Below are 19,665 nucleotides of genomic sequence, written 5' to 3' on the forward strand. Positions count from 1 at the left end.
TGCGGATTGACAGACTTCAGATTTTCTCTAGTCTGGTCTGGTGGGAGGCTTCGGCCGTGGCTAGTTACCACCCTACTGGCAAAGCCGTGCCGCCAAGCGATTTGGCGTTGCGGTACGATGCCGGGCGAAAACCAAAGGGTTTAAGAAAAACTGTCACACCGCTTGAAGATTAGCCCGCTTCCATCTTAGACTGCATTATCACTTACCGCCAGGTGAGATCGCAGTCAAGGGCTAACTTGTATATGAATAAAAAAACTATGTACACCTTTGAGAACAATACGAAGAACTCACAATGTTTTCATCCTAGTTTGGGGGCCAGCAACTTAGCCAGGCTGCTAAGTTGCTGGCCCCCAAACTAGGATTCCCTGTGCTATGGGAAGCAAATTTTATAATTTGAAAAGAGCAACTGTTGAGTTTCCAGTCGGCCACTTCAGTAGAATTTGTTTTTCGTAACGGTGGTAGAGTCACAGATGTAGCATAAGAGACACTAGTTGCAGTTGGCGGTTATGAAATAGGTAAACTAGGTGCGAGAGAGCCACCGGCGTACGTTCGTCAGAGTTCCTGGAACTTCTTATTATGTGCTAAGGAATGCCACCAAGGCGGTTTTAGTGGGTAGAAATCCCATATAACCCGAGCGGGTATCTTCAGAAGATTTCCCCCTCGAAAAAAAAAAAAGCGTGCGTAGGAGCCGTGATTTAAAATAAATTGCAGCAACAGTGTGGCGTGCTTCATTCTTATCCTAGTTTACGCGTTTTCTGTGAGTTTAATTAGGCATATTTTATCGGATCTAGATCGGATGCAGTGCACAAGCTTAAGACAAAATAGAGCCTCTATTTTCGTCTGTGTGATTTTAATCTGTCAAGCGTCAACTTGAAAGTTAATGACAACGTCAAATACACTTGTTTAAACTTTTAGGTTAGAAATCTTTAGTATTAATTTAATCAATGAAAACCAGAAAAAATTAACTTAATTTTGGTAAAATACATTAGTTTTATTAATGAGTAATAATTTATAACAACATTTTAAAGTCAAACTGTTCAATTAAAGTGTTAAAACGTAAAATAGAGTGTACTAAACATACGTACCTTACCACTCAAGTTTTCAGCGATGAATTCAAATACGCTGAGAATTCGGGGCAGCGAAAATAGAAATACAAGAGGCAGCATCACTTTTGAGCCAGTAAACTTCTCAGATGATTATAAATGTAAGTATCAAAACACAAGCTAAAATTCTTTGATGTCATCTTACAATATTATGTTGTAATATGGTAAATATGTATATAAATATTGATATTTGTTCGTCTGTATGCACTGAATAGGTACATAAACTTGGATAGAGAACCCTTGTACACTTTGGACTTTGTCCAGACGATACCTACTGACTACTGAGAAGTAGAACCCTCACAAACCGCAAAAAAAAAGCGCGCATCATAAGTGAAGTTCACATGTATAGTACTTTTACTTCACGACGCGACATACTAGACGCGACATTACTAGAAGGATGCCCTTAAGGAAACTGGAAATGAATCTTTGCTGTTTTCAGGTGAAAACAATGAAACATTCAACAAGTTCAAAACATCAAGTGCTGAAGATCAACTGGCAATCCTGAAACAGATTCTGTGCACTATCAAAGATAACTGTGACCATGATACGGTTACTTTTCTTGTTGTTACCTACTTAAATGCTGAAATCAAACACCCAGCAAAATGTATGATCACAAGGTAGGTTGAATAATTAGGTAATTTATTTATTTTATTTATTTTATTTTACATCTAATTGAACGGCAGTGCCACTTACACAAACTAGATGATTATTATACAAATACAAAAAGAGAAAATAAAATAAAAGGTAAAGCTAGAACAAAATATGTTACAATAAAAGATTTAAATTTTGAATGTATGTACGCTGAGAGCACTGAATGATCCTGTTCATTCAACGCTCTCCGCGTACCTCAGTAACTCCTGAACCAACGATGTCCACCCGTCATTGAATGGATCCCATTGATCATTTATATCCGAGAGCGCGTTGAAGGAAGCCAATGAACGCGGTATCGGTGCCATAGATCGAGCAACAGTACGATGAAGTGGTACCACGAAAAGTTTATTCTTTCGTGGACGAAGATTATTATTTAATTTAGGTACTCGTATACGACAGAGTTGGTCATGAAGGTCTGGAGCGTCGACATCCCCTCGCAAAATTCGGCACATGATTTTTAGTTGGTCGCCAGTCCGTCTGACCTCCAAGGAGTTAAAACCCAAGCAACCTAAAAGAAATTTGGTTGGATATAGGAAGGGGTAATATCCATAGCAACGCTTATACAAGTATCTTAGGAAGGCCTTTTAAGGTAATAATGGTACTCATTCTAATCACACCTAAATTTTAGAGAATTTGCATCCCTTTCTTACTAAAGTAATTTGAAAAGGACAGAGACAGTTTGATAGTTTTATCTAGAACTGTCAAACCTCGTGACTTTTTACTGTGACAGCCATGTGAACTCTTATAAACTTTCCAGGATGAAAGGTATGCAAGCTATTTCTTTGAGGTAAAAGCTATTTCTTTAGCAAACTTTAACTACTGTATAAACTATAGTGGGAGATTTCCATTATAAGTATAGATTGTCACACTGCAAATTTTGTTATAATTGATTTATTTTGTTAATATTAGAATTGGATGAGCAGTGAAAAGGTAACAGAAAAGCTGACACAATTTTTAATTTATAATATTCTAGTATGGATGCCATTATTTACGTTTCAGATATGTAACCAAAAACAGTTATATTCAACACCAATTTTCTGCAATCCTCACTCAAGAACTAGAGTCCCTTATAAGCAAACCACATGCAAATCACAAGGGCTATTTAGATGTAGTGTGCAAAGTGGGCAGTTGCACTGAAAACTTCCCCACTGGAGCTGATGCTGTGAAGAACTTGGAAATATTGCTGGCTGGATACTTTCGAGATTGCTTAACATGTTGTATTACAACTTTGAGGTAAATGTTATAAGTATTTCAAGTTTGATCTATTTAGTTAGAGGTCATCATATTTTTTCGATAAACATATTTATTGAGAAAACTTGTTTAACAGTGATACCCAACCTCAATCACCTACAGAAAAAAATGAAATATTCAACGTAGCACATTCAACGTTAAGACTCCTTCTATACTTGATACAGAGGGTAAATGAGGACAACAAAGCAAAACTGATCTCTATGTTCAAGGAAATAAGAGCTAGTTTGAAATGCCTCATGTTTGATGGTGACGCGCCTATGGATACTAAGTCAGTATGTGGAATTCTGTATGTTTATATGTACGTTACGGAAAACGGTGCTGACTCATGGGTTAATGTGAGTATGAACTACGTATTTTAATAGCTAGTACCTACTAATTTTATCAACTAGTATCCAGGCTCCATATGAATAGCACAAAGTATTATGTCTTGTTTGAAGCAACTGATTCACAGGTAAGTTTGTTTAATCATCAATGTTTGGACTGTTTGAATGCGAGGCAATGCCCTTCATGCTCAATCCTTGATGTCTCACTACTGAGCATGGGTGTTCTATCAGAATTAGAAGGGGTTTGGTTATAGTCTATCTTGGTGGCCAAATGCGGATTGGCAGACTTCACACATCTTTAAAAACATAATGGAGAACTCTCAGGTATGCAGATTTCCTCACGATATTTTCCTTCACTGTTAAAGCAAATGAAGCAAACAATACTCATATTTAATTGCTTAAAACGCACATAACTCAAAAAAGTTGTCTAGAGGTGTGAGTCCAGAATTGAATCCTCCCAATACCTCCCAAATAGCAGGCAGACTCTTAACCACTAGTCTATCATGGCTTTTTTTACTTTAGCTAATTATGAGTTCATTTGATGAAAAACTAGTTTGACTATACATTTTCATGTATCTATAGCTTAACGTTTCAGATATTAGACACAAAGCACAGTAACCAAAGTCTCCAGGATATCTTTGAGAATGAGTCATCAAAACTGAGTCTCTACTCTGCGATAGCAACTGTGATACCCATGTCCAAGTTACACTCGCAGACTGTGAACAATGTTGCAGCCATCGTAGTTCTTACTGACAATATACTGGAAATTGGTGAAAGGTAGGTAATGAATCCTAAGGGATTACTACATATACTTGTCTTCTTGTCTTCAAACCTACTGAGTTGCTAGTGGTGACTGGTGGCCACTAAACACAACCACTAGTTTAGTTAAGCCTCTAGTCGCTGCCAGTGGTAGCTGGATATGGCTACTAACAGTTCCTACAGGATTCACATGCCGACATGGCAATCGGGGTATGAGGCGGGGGGACGCCCCACACACCCGCACGTCACCAACGCTATCCCGCACCACGATTGCCATGTCGACCTGTCACGAACTATAGGTTTGCTCACGATGTTTTCCTTAACAATTAAAGTAAGTGATCATATTATAGTGTTAATTGCTATAAAAATTCTTTTAGAAGTTCAGCCGAATCGACATTTGTCCTTGGTGTGACGCGAACATTGGTGCAAATATGCAAAGGCTTGGACCAATCCCTCGCCACAGGTTTACAACTATTGGATGGTCTGTTTGTATTCGTGTGGTCGCACCTCGAGCACTATACGGACAGCGTGCAGCATTTGACTGCTCAAGCGCTGGGCTATATTATAAAGTACTGCGCGAAACTGCAGAGAGATGGTAAGTTATTGTTACAATTTTTACGCGCCTCCATACAAACATATTACGACTATTATTCTATTTTTATTGTTGTAGGTCTAAAACTACAACTGATATCGATTTATATCTCCAATATCGATTACTGATAAGATAGGCTTGCGCTTGACGACACTCATGCCTAAGAAAAAGTAATGATAAGGTTGTTAGAGTGTGCTTGCCTAGAATATGCCTATTCACTCTTGCCGCAAAGATATTTAAGTTATCATTGTTGTTGCCTTGAAGGTGTTAAGTTGCTCTGTGGTAGAACAGTGAAGGAGGAACAAGGTTGTGAAGTTCCTGAACACACCAGTCTCAGCGTCAGCCAAAACTTCAGCCCCATCGAAACTTACATTCGTGTATTTCCAACAAAAGTTAAAAAAAAAATACACAATAGTTTTTCACTGTTTTTTTCTTCAGGCAATGAAGAAGCAATGGGCAAACTATTTGCAGCTCTCAGTTCGTTGGATCGCGGTCGCAAGAGTTTCTACGTGAGCCTCACTTACCTGACCAATGAGTTGGGAGCCGACTGCATACTGCAGAGATGGCCTGACATTGTTGGGGAGTTGCTATCCGTGTTGAGCGAACAGGCGGTGCAGGCTAGTGTAGGTATTACTTTTTTTATTCAGATACAAGTTAGCCTTTGCCTGCAATTTCACCTGGTGGTAAGTGATGATGCAGTCTGAGATGGAAGTGTGCTAACCTGGAAGGGGTATGGCAATTTTCATTGAACCCATACGCCTACACGGTATCGTACCGGAACGCTAAATCGCTTGGCGGCACGGCTTTGCCGGTAGGGTGGTAACTAGCCACGGCCGAAGCCTCCCACCAGGCAACTGTAATTGTAAAAGTGATAATCAATTATGTGAACTTAAAACTTAAAGCTACGAGGCTTCCAAACGCGCCCTGGTCTGAGAAGAAGCCCACAATTCAGTCTGACTACTTGTGTATTTCAGGCCACTACTGCCTTAGAGACTTTATTACGCAACCACGTACGTCGCGCTCGCAGTGACGTCACGCACACGCACTGGATCCAACCAATAGTACAGCACGTTGCGAAGCGGCAACTTCACTCCGCTGAACTCAACATTCTAGAGAACCTGCTCTCCTTGGCTGCGAAGCTGGACCAGGGCGTCATGGATTATATGTAGGTACCCTATGGCTGAGATCTATAGAGCGCACTTCGACTTTACTCAGACTTAAGAGACTGTTAAAACGAGACAGCGTTAATACCGTTGGTATAAATCTGTCTCGTTTTAACTGAAACTTAAGTCTAATCAAACTCAAAGTACACTCTATAGATTTCAACCTAAGATTGTTCAGGTCTTTTAGGTTTCATTTCAGGTCGCTTCGGGAGGCCGGGGCTTAATCCCAGGCACGCATTTCTAACTTTTTAGAGTTATGTGCGTTTTCAATAATAAAATATCACTTGCTTGATCAGTGAAGGAAAACATCGTGAAGGTAGGCAAGCTCGTTCCAACTTCGACCTGATCATTGCTTTCTTTAAAGTGTGAATGTCGTCAAGCACAAGCCTATTCTGCAATAAATAAATAAATGAACCTACATATCTGACAGTCCCATAATTTCTTAAAAGTGCAGGTGTATCAAATCTGCCAATCCACACTTGACCAGCATAGTGGATTAAACCCTTTCAATTTTGTCACAAATTTCAAACTCTTTATTTTACCCCCTTAGGGGTTGAATTTTCAGAAATGCTTTCGTAGCGGATATCTACGTCATAATACGAAATTTCAGCGTGATCCATCCAGTAGTTCGAGCTGTGCGTGGATAGAGCAGTCAGTCCTTATATATATTTAGATTTGAAGTTGGAATGTATGGTTTGTTTTCAGCCTACCTTACGTCAAAGATGTGTGCTCGAAACCCCCATACCAGATATACCCTGATGTGAAATGCGTGTTAATGCTAGTGAGCGTCGCGCGCAAAGCGGGGGAACTGACACAACTGGCCAGTGAGTCTGAACACAGAGAGGACAAGTGGAAGGATATCATTAGCTATGACGTGCTGAAAATGGCGGCCGTCGACTCGCGGCAAGAGGTATTTGAATTATTTCCATTTTTAAGTTTCCGTACCTCTTAGATATTTGATTGCTCAAAACGCACACAACTCTGAAAAATTAGATGTACCTGCCCGAGTCGAACCCCTAAAAGTCTAGACTTTGTTCTACTGTGTCTTACTCAAGTTTTTCATTTTTATTTTGACGTCATGGCAAATTAAAAATTCCCAAAAAAAGAAGACGATTAAACACTTTTGTGTTAAAAATGTTGGCACTATAATTTTCAGAATCGAATCTTATCTATGTCTCTGATAGTGGAGTCGCCGAAGTCGACAGAGATATTTGCTCGAGGCGAACTGGACTTTATGCTCTGGTTCATAAGATACAATATCAACGCGCAAACTCCGCACTTCCGACAACTGGTGCTCTCCGCTATGAAAAAGGTAAAGAAGTTTTGACACTGAGAATTAAGTGAACTATGGCCTAGTGGTCAAAGACGCTCAGGGCGTGATTTCCTGAGAAACGCAAGATTCGAATCCGGCCTCAACGAGTGTCTAGAAATTAAAATTGACACTTTGTGTCAATTGGTCTTTGTGTTGACACTATGTTGACAGATGTCCCATAACATTTATTTCCGGAGGAAAATTGCGAGAAAACTGCATCGATCATTACTATAATCTCAATTGTTGTGATTGGCTGAATTTATAGTATTTTGGTTGCAACAATGCATTTTAGCAAATCGTGAGTGCGCGTCAATCAATCAGAGGTGATTGCGATCGGGACATTGTATCTGTCGTTTTACCGTAATCGAGTAGCTGAGTACGCTCAAATACTACAACTACTATCAACACTAAAATGGCGAAAATCAAGATGCTTCAAAAAAAGGTCGGCAATCGCAGGTCCAGCGTGTTTAAGAGAGGTCAGTGGTCAATACCTAATAGTCAACTATTATTATTATTGCAGTTCATAAAACGTTTAGAGAACAGTTACAAAGTTCTTCTACGGGAAAATGGTCCTAAAACTCAGCCAGATAAGGATCAATATTACTTGAGGTTCGTCGAGGATTTTACGGCCTTATGTTTTGAGAGTTTAGTGAAGGGAGCCAATTATAGTAGACGCCATTGTGCTCTGCAAATTCTAGTTTGGTTGGAAAACGTGCAATTGGATGGGTATAACAGGTAAAGTTTACATTAATAACCAAAATATAACGCGTCCAAACTAAGAAAAAGAAATGTGTCCGCCATATTGTAAAGTCATAGCTTTCAATATGATCTGATTAGATAGAGTTACCAAATCTCCACTAAAAATGTTTTGATCCGAATTTAATTTAAATAATTTAATTATTCCAGCTATGTCTGCATCATTCTCAGAATAGTCTTCATCTACAATCCACATGATCATAACAGCTGCTTTACCATATACAAATAGAACACTTATATACCTATACACCTATTTACTTGTGTGTCAAAGTATTTGTGATTTTGCGCTCAGCTCAAAAATTTATATCTGAAAAGCCTAAAATAACACCAAATAAATCCCTATTTGCTTCTGAACCTCTTCAAATGAAATTTTCTTTGTAAAGTTAAAACAAATACATAATTTTAGGGTATGGACAGAAGAGCAGGTGGAAACACTCTTATACCATCTCGGAGACAGCTATGAGATCAATAAGGGGCTTGCATTAGATCTGCTCACTCGATGTCCACACCAATTATTGAAGGTAATAATCAAAAATCTAAATCTATCCATATTATAAAATGACATTGAGTTGACTAACTGACTAATCCATCAACGCACAGCTCAAACTCGGATTGGGCTGAAATTTGACATACAGATAGCTATAACTCGTGCGCATTAACATGGCACCTGGCTCGAAAACAATCCCTCCTCCCACTTCCCCGCGCGATGTCCCGCTCTCGCCGAGCCGCCGCGCCGTGCGAGACCAGTAGCGGCACGGCGAGAGCGGGGCATCGTGCGGGGAAGTGGGAGGAGGGATTGTTTTCGAGCCAGGTGCCATGTTAATGCGCACGGGTAATATTATGACGTACACATCCGCTAAGAAAGAATGTTTGAAGATTCGACCACTAAGGAGGCAAAATAAGGTTTTGAAATTAAGGGCAGTTCCTTAGTTTCGGGGTATATGGGGTAAAGTGGAGTATCTTACCAGTTCTTCTCAGTAGAATCTGCTTTCCGAACTGTTAAAGCTTACGTAATACGGTAATATTCTCTCGACTGATCGCACAATTTTCAGGATAAAAAGTACACAACAAGTTTGGAACTGGAAGATGTCTTGGTAGAAGCGTCATCTGTCAAACCGACGGACTGTGTGACTGCGGTGTATAAACTAAAACTACTTAGGAGCAGACTACCCGAGAACATAGCACAGGGAATTGACAGGTGAGAAATAGAATACCACCGCTGACCTCCACCAATATAATTATTTACGCTGGATTTGCGATTGCCGTCCTGTTTTTGAAGCAACTTGATTATCGCCATTTTGGCGCTGATAGCAGCAGTGAACTTACTCGGAATTAAATGTTAGTGTAAGAGACATTGATGCCTGAGACACCTGGTAATAAGTAATGATATAAGCTAAAATGGAAGCGAGCTAATCTGCAAGGGGTATTGCAGTTCTCATTAAACCTATACTCCTTTTTCACCAATCGATAGATATGTTTTTTTTTTTAATTCTGATACAAGTTCAATGTTTGATGTTCAAGATTATAGACCACCAGAGGACGCTGGAGTTCTACGTGAATTTAAATAAAATGTCTTATTTTCAGCACAATAGCTAACAAAGTAAAGTTTGCCCTGCTGAGCACATTACTGACGGAAGCTCAGAAGCAGCTTGCTGTATGTGAGCAGAGTATAGTGTATGGCGCTAGAAATGCGCCCATGTACGGTGTACTGCATTGTATTGGGCACGCTCTAGTTCCGATCAGCCCTTTGTGAGTATTTTATATCTGCTATTTTGTGTAAAGTTATAGTATTTAGGGTTGCATTGAAGTCTTGTCTGTCCGCGTGTCACAGGTCACTAGATGGTAGATGATATGAGTTACAAGCCTGTGTAAAATGTTGACTCAAAACCGATAGTTAAATTCTTTTTCAGGGGCGTTCCCATACATGAAAAAAGAGCCGAAAATATTTTTTCCCGTAACCCAGCATGTGGAGTATCATTGTTTAGAACTCATTGAGCTGAATACGGTCTCCGTTTGTCTGTATGTATATCTGTCTATAAGTGGGCTGTATAACAAGTAACAACAAATAATAAAAATTGCAAAATGGCTGTTCTGCAAATTAAAAAAATTAAAACGCACAAATAGTGCTATATCTTGTATTATGCTACAGACCCCAAATAGTGCTATATCTTGTATTATGCTACAGAACCCTTGCGTGTGCGAATCCGACTCGCTCTTGACCGATTTAGTTATTGCAGCGGAATCTGCCCGGCTAGTTTATCAGCCATCATACAAAGCTTGGTGACGACTTGCATGCAAGTGTGCTCATGTGCGGGCTCGGTATTGTCTAGTGCGGCGCCGGAGGGACTCCTGCCCGACGTCACTCCTCACTCTGCCACGTGTGACTCCACCGGAGGGTGAGTGTGCAATAAGTTTATAGCTCGTTCACACAGCCTGCGTAAGCGTGGCATAAGCGTAGACGTAGCGCGTACCATTGCGTTGTAATGTATAGAACTGTATGAAACATGGCACACCGCTTGCGTAAAGCGTGGACGTATGCGTTACCCGGTGTATTAGGGGTTTACGCGCGTCACTACGCACGTGTCACGTGTACGCAATTGGTTTGGATCGGCCTTTAAACAAGAACTCTTTGACCTGGTTCCTCCTTCACCTTTCTACCATCCTACTGCAAGGCATCGTCAAGGCCTGCATCCGTACGTAGTCGAAATTCCTCGGACACGTATGAAGCGATTTCCTTCCTCGTTTCTAATCCGAACCGCTAGCATATGGAACGCCATTCCGGCATCAGTTTTCCCTTCCACTTTTAATATGGATACCTTCAAGTCAAAAGTGAATAGGCAATAGCATATATTATGTGATCTTTGTCGGAAAGTAGTAGTTGTAATATGTTCTTTGGTTGGAAATATCATTCAACTGACGATTCTGGTGTCAGCTCTAGTGTTTCTCGCTTGGTAGCTCAAGACCGGTGGCGGCGTCTTGGTATCCCAGTGAGATATTGGCCTAAGGGTGAATTTTTAAAATTAGCTAAACTTTTGCAGTTACATACGTCTGGAGGACGGTAGAGAAGTGACGGCACAAATGGTTCTACTCTGCGCGTGGAGATCAGTCAAAGAGGTAGGTAAACGTTTGCATTTTCCAAAAATATATTAATTTACTTCCAAACTCATAATATGCTTTTTATTCATATAAGTACATTTAAATTAAAAGATAGCCGCGAGTTCGTCCGCATGGATTTATGCATTTTCTTTAAAAGAAACGGCCAAATGCGAGTCTGAGACGGACGAACGAAGGGATCCGTACCATTGTACCATCGTACAAGAAATAATACTTTATTTTATTTTATAATCCACCCATTTTGAATTTATTATTATTTGTTGTTATAATGGTAACAGACATACACAATCCATGAAAATTTTAACTCTACCTATTACGGTTCATGAGATACAGTCCACTGACAGACAGACAGACGGACAGCGAAGGACAATTTGGTCCCATTGGCACGCATCGGGTACAGAACCCTAAAAAGTTGTATAAATTATTCATAGTATCTACTTTAAACCTCTCAGGTATCCTTAATCCTCAGTACGATAGTGAATCAAATTCTCCAGCACGATGAGTTGGAACCCGCAAGCCTCAGGTACAGCCTCGTCAAGTGTATAGGGGAGCAGTTCACGTCGCTGCTGACTGAGACCAAACACAGAGGTGCTTTCGAGCAAGTCTATGTTGGATTTACTAGGCTTTTGACCAGGTATTGTAATAAAAATTGTTCAGTTTTTTCTTCAATCACACCAAACAGAAGATGATGCAGCCTAAGTTGGAGCATGCCTGCCCCTAAGATATCAACTGTTCTTTTTTTTCACTTGATTGGTGGCTTATTGTAGTGCCAACCCAGCACAGTGCACTTCGCCAGTGTCGAGTAGCTTGAGGGGGGCAGGTAACTAAGGTTATTTTTAAAAATTGATCCGAATTTTCAAAAATAATATAAAATTATTAATTTATCTGATGAAAGTAGTTTAATAAATCGATATTTGGCTCATTCAATGTCATACGAGCTGTTGCTAGGAGGCCAACAAGAGGGAACTCGCATGGTCTCCCTCTGAGATTCGGAATGATTATTGCATATTTTCGGTGTTTAGATTGTGAACTGGATACTTAGATCCAAGCGGACAAAATTGCGGGCATCATGTATGTGTTTTATGTAATAGGTATTAGAAGGATTATAAAAATTATTAATTAAGAAACTAAGAAGGATATAATTATAAAATTTCTCAAGTTAGAAGCTTAATCAAATACTAAATTGAGGTCATTTTTAGTCTATGGCGAAATCCAAATCCGGAATTCAACGAGTTGCCAAAAATCTGGCTCTCTGAGCTGATGCTGGCCATCGAGAGCGGCGACTCCAACGCCAGGCTGTGCGCCACCCGCCGCAGCGCGGGCCTGCCCTTTATGATACAGGTTCCATTCTATTTTGATACTTTTCTTATGTATTATTTACGTTTCTATACACATGAATTTATACTTATATCTTTATTTATATTATGCGAAAGTGAGACTGTCTGCTAGCTTTTCACGGCCCAACAGTTGTACCGATTTTAATGGGTACAGAAATAGCTTGCATCCCGGAAATTATATAACCAACTTTTTATCCTAGAAAATCAGAGTTCCCACAGGATTTTTAAAAATCTTAAATCCACGCAGACAAAGTTGTGGGCATTATATTAATTTAAGATCAAGGAGCTTTAAGATCTCTTACGTTATTGTGGTTCGACTTTCGACGCTCGAATTCTATAATTCAAATTATATAAAAATAAATTAGTCGTATTTTCTGAAAAACGTTTCAGGCCATGAATTGAGATAAAAAAGAAAAAGAAAACAAGAAATATCCATCCTGGTTATTTCCTTTGCGATGCAACATGTCAGTTTACTGTAATCGCCTAGTTGTTGTATAGTATTTCATCTTTGACTTGATTGTGCGTTGGAAAGTTTCTCAGAAAAAAAAAAATACTTCGAATAAAACTTTGTCCTGTATTTTTTTCAAGTGAAACTTTCCCTTCCAGGCCCTAGTAATAACAGAGTTGCAAGTGAAAGTCAATACAAAAAGTTTTGATTCATGTATGACCACTTTACTACGTCTCGCGCGACACTCCCACTGTAAAGAGACGCGCTGCCACTGCCTCAACATCCTGCGAGCTTTATATCGCAATTCTCAACTTGATGAAATAGTTGGTACATTTGTTGGTGAAGGACTTATGGTGGCTCTCTTGGGCTTCGAGAGCGGGACTTGGATTGTAAGTATATTAAAACATAGAACTTCACCAAGGGTTCCGTTGCTCAATGAAAATACTAATCATTTGTTCATGAACACATTTTTATTATTTTTGTGATGTAACCACAAATTCATGGTATTCGGTTTTTTTCCTTTACTTGTGCTATAAGACCTACCTACCTGCCAAATTTCATGATTCTAGGTCAACGGAAAGTACCTACCCTATATAGGTTTTATTGACAGACACGACAGATCGACAGACGGACAACAAAGTGATCCTATAAGGGTTCTACGGAACCCTAAAAAACGAGCAAACAATCAGGTGAGAATTGTCAATGGAAAATTGTTGGTGCAATTGGTCATTTTTTCCAGGAGCGTAATTCAGCAACGCTACTATTCAGCGCGCTGATGGTGCGGATATTCGGCGTGCAGCGCTCCAAGGACTCGGAGAACCTGTGCGTCCGGAACCGCATGACGGGCCGGATATTCTTCCTCAGATACCCACAGCTTTACGACTTTATGCTTGTGAGTGATATTTGCAATATCTAAATATACAGGTGTAACCAGAATTCTAGCAAAAACGAATAGTACTGATGAAGACACCATAAAAAAAATTAAAAAATCCTTGTTTTTTTAAAAGTTCACAATATATTCAAATAAAACATCTGACTGACGCTAAAGGTCAACGAACGTTCCATAAATAGGTCACTCGAAATTAATGCCGCGTTGTAGGTGCGGCGTTGACCCGAGTTATGTAAGCTATACATGATTTTTTTTTTACGATATCTTATCAGTAATCATCAGTACTATTACCTGTCTTCGTTGTTGCTAGCGTTCTGGTTACATCCTGTATAATACAGTGTTAGGATACATGCTAGCAACAACGTCAACCACAGATTAATAATTACAAAACTTACTAATATTATTATTGTAATTATTAATTACTTAATATTAATATTATTAATTAATAATATTAATTAATAATTACAAACTTATTAAACACATTGCATTACTTTCATTATTGTTTTTCTGGTTTTATTATTTTCCAGGACAAATTAAAGGAAGTAAGCGAGAATGGCAAAGAGCAGTTACTACATCCATCGTTGTATCCAATTTTATTGTTACTGGCCAGGTTGTACCCCTCCTCGCTGGAAGGGACCGTCTCCAATTTAAAGGTACAGATACTCACTAACTACAGTGAATTTAGTGTACATGTACAAACCCAAGTAAAATTAAGAAGAAGAGTAGAAGTTAGGTTAGTGTATTATAATGTATGTGTTAATGTATTAGTTTATATTAGTAAAGTATTATATTTGAGTAAGCATTACCTATAGATAAGTTAAGGGCGTGCCCTTAATCCTTTATGAGCGCTAACTCCCCAACAAACTGCTGTGCAGTATGGCGAGATGTAAATTATAAGTAATTCGTGTACCTAACACAAGCTTTACGCTTAGTTGGAGGGAGAGAAAACGCCCCAGAGTTCTCCATAATGTTCTCAGAGGAGTGTGTATTCCGCCAATCCACTCTGGGCCAGCGTGGTGAACTGTAGCCAATCCCTTCTCACTGAGAGGCAACCCGTGCTCAGCCAGTGATGGGTTGATGATGATGATAAATATAAATTTTTATACTGTACATACAGTATATGTAAACTCACGTAAAGTATGTATAAAACGTGCATCTGTGTGCACAGTTGGCGACGTTCGTGCCTCTCGTGGTGTCGTGCGCGCACGCGGCCACGCTGCACACGCGGCGCCTGGCCGCCAACGCCGTTTCGCCACTCGTGCCGCCCGATTTGTAAGTTTCTGATATCATGCCCATGACTCGCTTATGTCCGCGATTTCGTCGGTGGACTACACGAATTTCAAGCCCCGCTAAGTCCAAGGGATAAAATTATCCCTTAGGGTTGAATTTTCAAAAATCCTTACTTAGCTGATGTCTACGTCATAATAGCTATCTGCATGCCAAATTTCAGCCCAATCCGTCCAGTGGAGTAAGCTGTGTGTCGATAGACCAGCCAGTCACCTTTTCCTTTTATGTTGATGATGTCCGCGGCTTCGTCCGCGTGGATTTAAGTTTTTATGATTATGTTGAACTATTTGACACTATCTTCAGGGTGCAAAATACCTCTGTACCAAATTTCATCAAAATCGGTTAAATGAAAAAGCTAGCAGGTAGACAGCCAAACTTCCCTTGGCTGTCGGATCTTCCACGATTTAATAAACATGAGTTATACACACTAACACACACACTCACAGTTTTATACACATGAGTTTTCATGATTCTTATTCCATGATATTTCGTAGGTCTTATTAGATTGAGTGTTTTTTAACTGTACAACATTTTACCAAAGATCACGTGGTACATCACGACGTCATCACAAATTCAATATGGTCGACACGCTTCAAAATAATCGTTGATTGTTTCAGATACGTATCCCACATAGAGAGTATGCTACAATTATTATGCGATGAAAACATCAGAAGAAATTTTTGCCATGGCATTCTATTACAGGTGAGCCTCTCTATGCACAGCATTCCCCATTGCTGAAGGTAGTGATCCCCTTTCCACGTACGATTCGACTGAAAGTAATATATTTTTTTGTTAACCCTTGTCTGTGATCTCACCTGTTGGTAAGTGATGATGCAGTCTATAGTGTAAACGGGCTAACTTGAAAGGGATACGGCAGTTTCATTAAACCTATCTCTAATCGGTGTCTACACGGCATCGTACCGGAACGCTAAATCGCTTGGCGATACAGCTTTGCCGGTAGGGTGGTAACTAACCTCGGGCGAGGCCTCCCACCAGACCAGATCAGAGACAATTTAAAAATTATAATTTCCCAAATTGCTCCTGCCAAGAATCTGAGAGCTCCCGCTTATAAGAGGTTGGTGACATTATAAAAATGATAACATTAATTTTTCAGGTCTTAAAATTACTAAACTCTCGTCCCGAAAATCTCATAATAGATCGTGAAATGCTAACACGCTTGGCCGATCTGTTTAGAAAATCAATTTGGATATTGAAACAGTGTTCAGATGATCTCCCTTGCTATGTGATAGCCGATGAGTATATCAAAATTATCAGTGTACTTATGAAAAGGTAAAAATTTTAGTCAAAAAGGGTATTTTAAGTAAAACTTTTAAGTAAAACTTCCTTGAGAGTAACTCAGATCTCAGATTGTAAAGTTATAACACACTTTTCGTTGTAGGTTTGACTCGCTTCTCAACGTCACATTTATAGTTGAAATTCAAGAATATTTAAATGATTTATTATTTAACAGTAATAAATTCAATATGAACCCCGGAAAGGAACTGTGTTTAGCAAACGCTACATACTTGTATCTAATAATTCTGAATATACACAACAAAATAGATGAAACACGTCGATTTGTGTATAAATGTCTTTCCCATGACATCTACGAAGTTGTTTTAGCAGTTCTAGACTATTTGCTACTACTTAACGGAAAACTAGAAATCGAAAATACTTTTCAACAACATTTGTACGAAATTTTAAAGAAAAATAATGTAAAATCTCAAGGAAACTCTAAATATGAAAAAAATGATGTAAAGTATACCACAGAGGACACAAATTTTGAAACATTACAGGAAAATGTATTAAATACTCTTAGAAAAGACTCAAAATACATAGATATATTATGTGATATACTAAAAAGTAGCAAATATTTGGAATGTACTCAAAAATGTTTGAGATTGATAACATTAGAACCGGACACGCAAATACATTTTATAAAGGCAAAAGAAAGTACAAATAAAGAAATCATAAATTTCGAAAATACTGACGATACTATAATGGATAAATTAATTTATTATATCGAAAATGAACACGAAAACTTGACTCATATTTTCTTAGCAAGTCTGTGTGAGTTTTTAACGCGGAAGTTAAAGGAAAATGGAGTTAAGTGTATAAGGATATTGAATGTATTAAGGGTCATTTTCGCGTGCAGTCTATCTGATAATAGTTGTGATACGCGAAGCGTTGTGGTGGAGTTTTTGGAAAATAACTTAAAACTGCTTTGGAATTTGGATTTAGAAAAATTAAGTGAAGAGGATCAATGTAAGTTTAAAGTTATCCAAGCTTTAATAAATAATTATGATTGATTTATCTGTAATCTATCGATAAGTCACTAACAGCCGAAATGAATATAAATAATCAATTATATCTGTGAGCTGTAAGAATCCTTGCACCATCCTGAGGACTGTGGTTTTTGTGGCACTGAATGTAACAAAAATAATGTCATGTAAATTCGTTAAGATTAACTAATACGATAAACGAACTGGCTACGACTTATTTGAAACAAATATGGCACCAATTTCACTTTTTTAGGGTTCCGTACCTCAAAAGGAAAAACAGAATATAAGAATCATGAAATTTGGAAGGTAGGTAGTCCTTATAGCACAAGTAAAGGAAAAAAATCCAAAAAAAATGTGGTTACATTACAGAAAAAATCAAAATATGTTCACGAAAAAATTAATTTGATACATATCACATTAATTTGCAGTGATCTACATAAGTGTTAGTATAAGTGTGCGTTACGTATATCTTATACGATGGTACAGAACCCTTCGCGTGCGAGTCCGACTCGCAGTTGAAAGGTTTTTAAGTTTTTATTACTACTTGTTTATAATTTTCCAGTCGAATTCGAAGCAACATTATGTGCCACTGTGGTCACAACACTCGAAGACGACGATGAGTCGATCCGCACGCGATCATCACACATCATCACGCACCTATCACCATCACCATCACATCACTATCACGTGATAGCGAGCAAGGCGGCGGACATTTTCCTGGGAATGGTGCAACATGATCGGAAGCACGCTGTGGCGTTGCTAACTTTAATCGCACTGTTGGATTTCAAGGCTGAAGTCTGTATGAACGACGAAATTAATGATGAGGTATAGTTTATACTTATTTACTTGACGGAAGTCCATGATATACAAAGAATCAAAGCTTAATTTTCTATAATCCACTAAAGAAGGTATGGTACAACATGCAGCATGCGACATGCACCGCCCGCCCTCCCACTGCTAAGAATGCAGGAAAAGCCAGCCACCAAGCAAGCACCACACAACACCACATAAACCCACCAAAACACACTCGAAGCACGTGGTGGAATTTCCTTTTTAGCGGATTATATCAAATTAAGCTTTTCATTCCTTGTATAATTTATACTTTTTTCATTCAGATACAAGTTAGCCCTTGACTGCAATCTTACCTAGTGGTAAGTGAAGCAGTCTAAGATGGAAGCGGGCTAACCTGGAAGGGGTATGGCAGTTCTTATTAAACTCATACCCCTTTGGTTTCTGTTTTCATCGTACGATGCCGCGTAAAAACCAAAGGGGTATGAGTTTATTTTTTATGCGGGACACTAAATCGCTTTGCAGCACGGTAGGGTGGTAACTAGCCACGGCCGAAGCCTCCCACCAAACCAGAAATTTAGAAATTATAAAATTCTAAAGTGTGGATTACTTGAGATGTGAATTCAGTGTGTTAAAATCTTTATTTGTTTCCGCCAGTGTCGGGTCTTCGATCAAAACGAAAGGTACAATATCAACCTCGAAGAAACAATATGGACCCGCGCCTGCGCCGACCGCATCAAGGAAATGTATAATATAGATACAAAAACAAACATTCATAGCATCATTACTGATCCTGTATACAGACAGACGTATGAAAAGCTGTGTGGTGATCATATTAAGGCATATAGAATGTTAAACAGTGGTGTAGAAAATAGAATTGAAATTAATCCTAAAGTTGAATTTTTTTATAAAAGGTTGATTAGTTTACAACACAATGGCAAAAATGTAATATGCCAAAATTAAAATTGTGGCGTTTTGCAATAGTGAAAGCTCATTTACGCAAAATACCAAACAAGCATAGCGCCCGAAGCGCAAAATGTCAAAATTGAAATGTTTGGAATGACGCTTAAATATAAAATACTAAGTAAGACTTCTTTAAGGGTATGTGGTCTGGTCTGTACCCATAAATTTTAAGAGAACCTTATATTTTTTATAGTTTAGTTTATATTGTTTTATATCTATTCCAATTATACAATTAGATAATACTGTAAATATAAAATGTATTTACTAAAAGTATTACATTTTATTGTAAAACATAGTTAGATGAATTTTATGTAGTCATGTGTAAATAAAAAATTATCTCTCTTTAAATTTTTTATTGATAAATAAATGACTTTTAAATGAAATAGTATTTTATTGAATACATACACACAATTCCTAAATCTTTGCAAAAAATTGTATGATCCAGACATTAAGGTGGCAGTTTGAATCATTTTAACTTTATTTTTCAAATTGAAAGTTTTCTTTAGTCTATAAATATTATGTATTAATATCTATGGTTTTCTTCTACAAATTTATTCTTCAGATTATAATTTAGCTATTGAAAATTCTCAAATTAACAAAAGAATACGTCATAATATTAGCAAATATTCTCTTTGTTAAATGCAAA

General features: G+C 38.4%; 1 protein-coding gene across 2 annotated transcripts; it reads left to right on the forward strand.

Annotated features, from left to right (window-relative positions):
• Window positions 1-899: 899 nt before the first annotated feature.
• Window positions 900-19,294, forward strand: LOC123872905 (thyroid adenoma-associated protein homolog). Of its 2 annotated transcripts, XM_045917491.1 has the most exons (28): window positions 900-975; window positions 1,099-1,204; window positions 1,543-1,720; window positions 2,754-2,987; window positions 3,082-3,340; window positions 3,924-4,105; window positions 4,465-4,682; window positions 5,118-5,302; window positions 5,654-5,844; window positions 6,548-6,752; window positions 6,999-7,154; window positions 7,675-7,889; window positions 8,317-8,431; window positions 8,963-9,108; window positions 9,495-9,659; window positions 10,148-10,306; window positions 10,949-11,024; window positions 11,477-11,658; window positions 12,224-12,365; window positions 12,968-13,198; window positions 13,549-13,701; window positions 14,226-14,351; window positions 14,867-14,970; window positions 15,603-15,687; window positions 16,100-16,275; window positions 16,385-17,250; window positions 17,830-18,092; window positions 18,714-19,294. In XM_045917491.1, exons 2-28 carry the CDS (start codon window positions 1,108-1,110, stop codon window positions 19,017-19,019), a joined length of 5,415 nt encoding a protein of 1,804 aa, XP_045773447.1. In that variant the 5' UTR covers window positions 900-975; window positions 1,099-1,107; the 3' UTR covers window positions 19,020-19,294. The 2 variants fall into 2 exon arrangements, with proteins under 2 accessions (XP_045773447.1, XP_045773448.1); XM_045917492.1 differs by lacking the exons at window positions 900-975; window positions 1,099-1,204; window positions 1,543-1,720; window positions 2,754-2,987 and having other exon boundaries at window positions 3,111-3,340; window positions 3,911-4,105; window positions 18,714-19,291.
• Window positions 19,295-19,665: the final 371 nt, after the last annotated feature.

This window comes from Maniola jurtina, chromosome 16, assembly GCF_905333055.1.
Source record: "Maniola jurtina chromosome 16, ilManJurt1.1, whole genome shotgun sequence".
Taxonomy (NCBI): Eukaryota; Metazoa; Arthropoda; class Insecta; order Lepidoptera; family Nymphalidae; genus Maniola; species Maniola jurtina.

What these genes read in the sequence shown, in the direction of transcription:
- LOC123872905 (XM_045917491.1), top strand. Translation starts at nt 1,108, where the DNA reads ATGAATTCAAATACGCTGAGAATTCGGGGCAGCGAAAATAGAAATACA. An exon ending in CCGTCGACTCGCGGCAAGAG is followed by an intron (nt 6,753 to 6,998) that starts GTATTTGAATTA and finishes TATAATTTTCAG; the next exon opens with AATCGAATCTTATCTATGTC. An exon ending in CGTGGAGATCAGTCAAAGAG is followed by an intron (nt 11,025 to 11,476) that starts GTAGGTAAACGT and finishes TAAACCTCTCAG; the next exon opens with GTATCCTTAATCCTCAGTAC.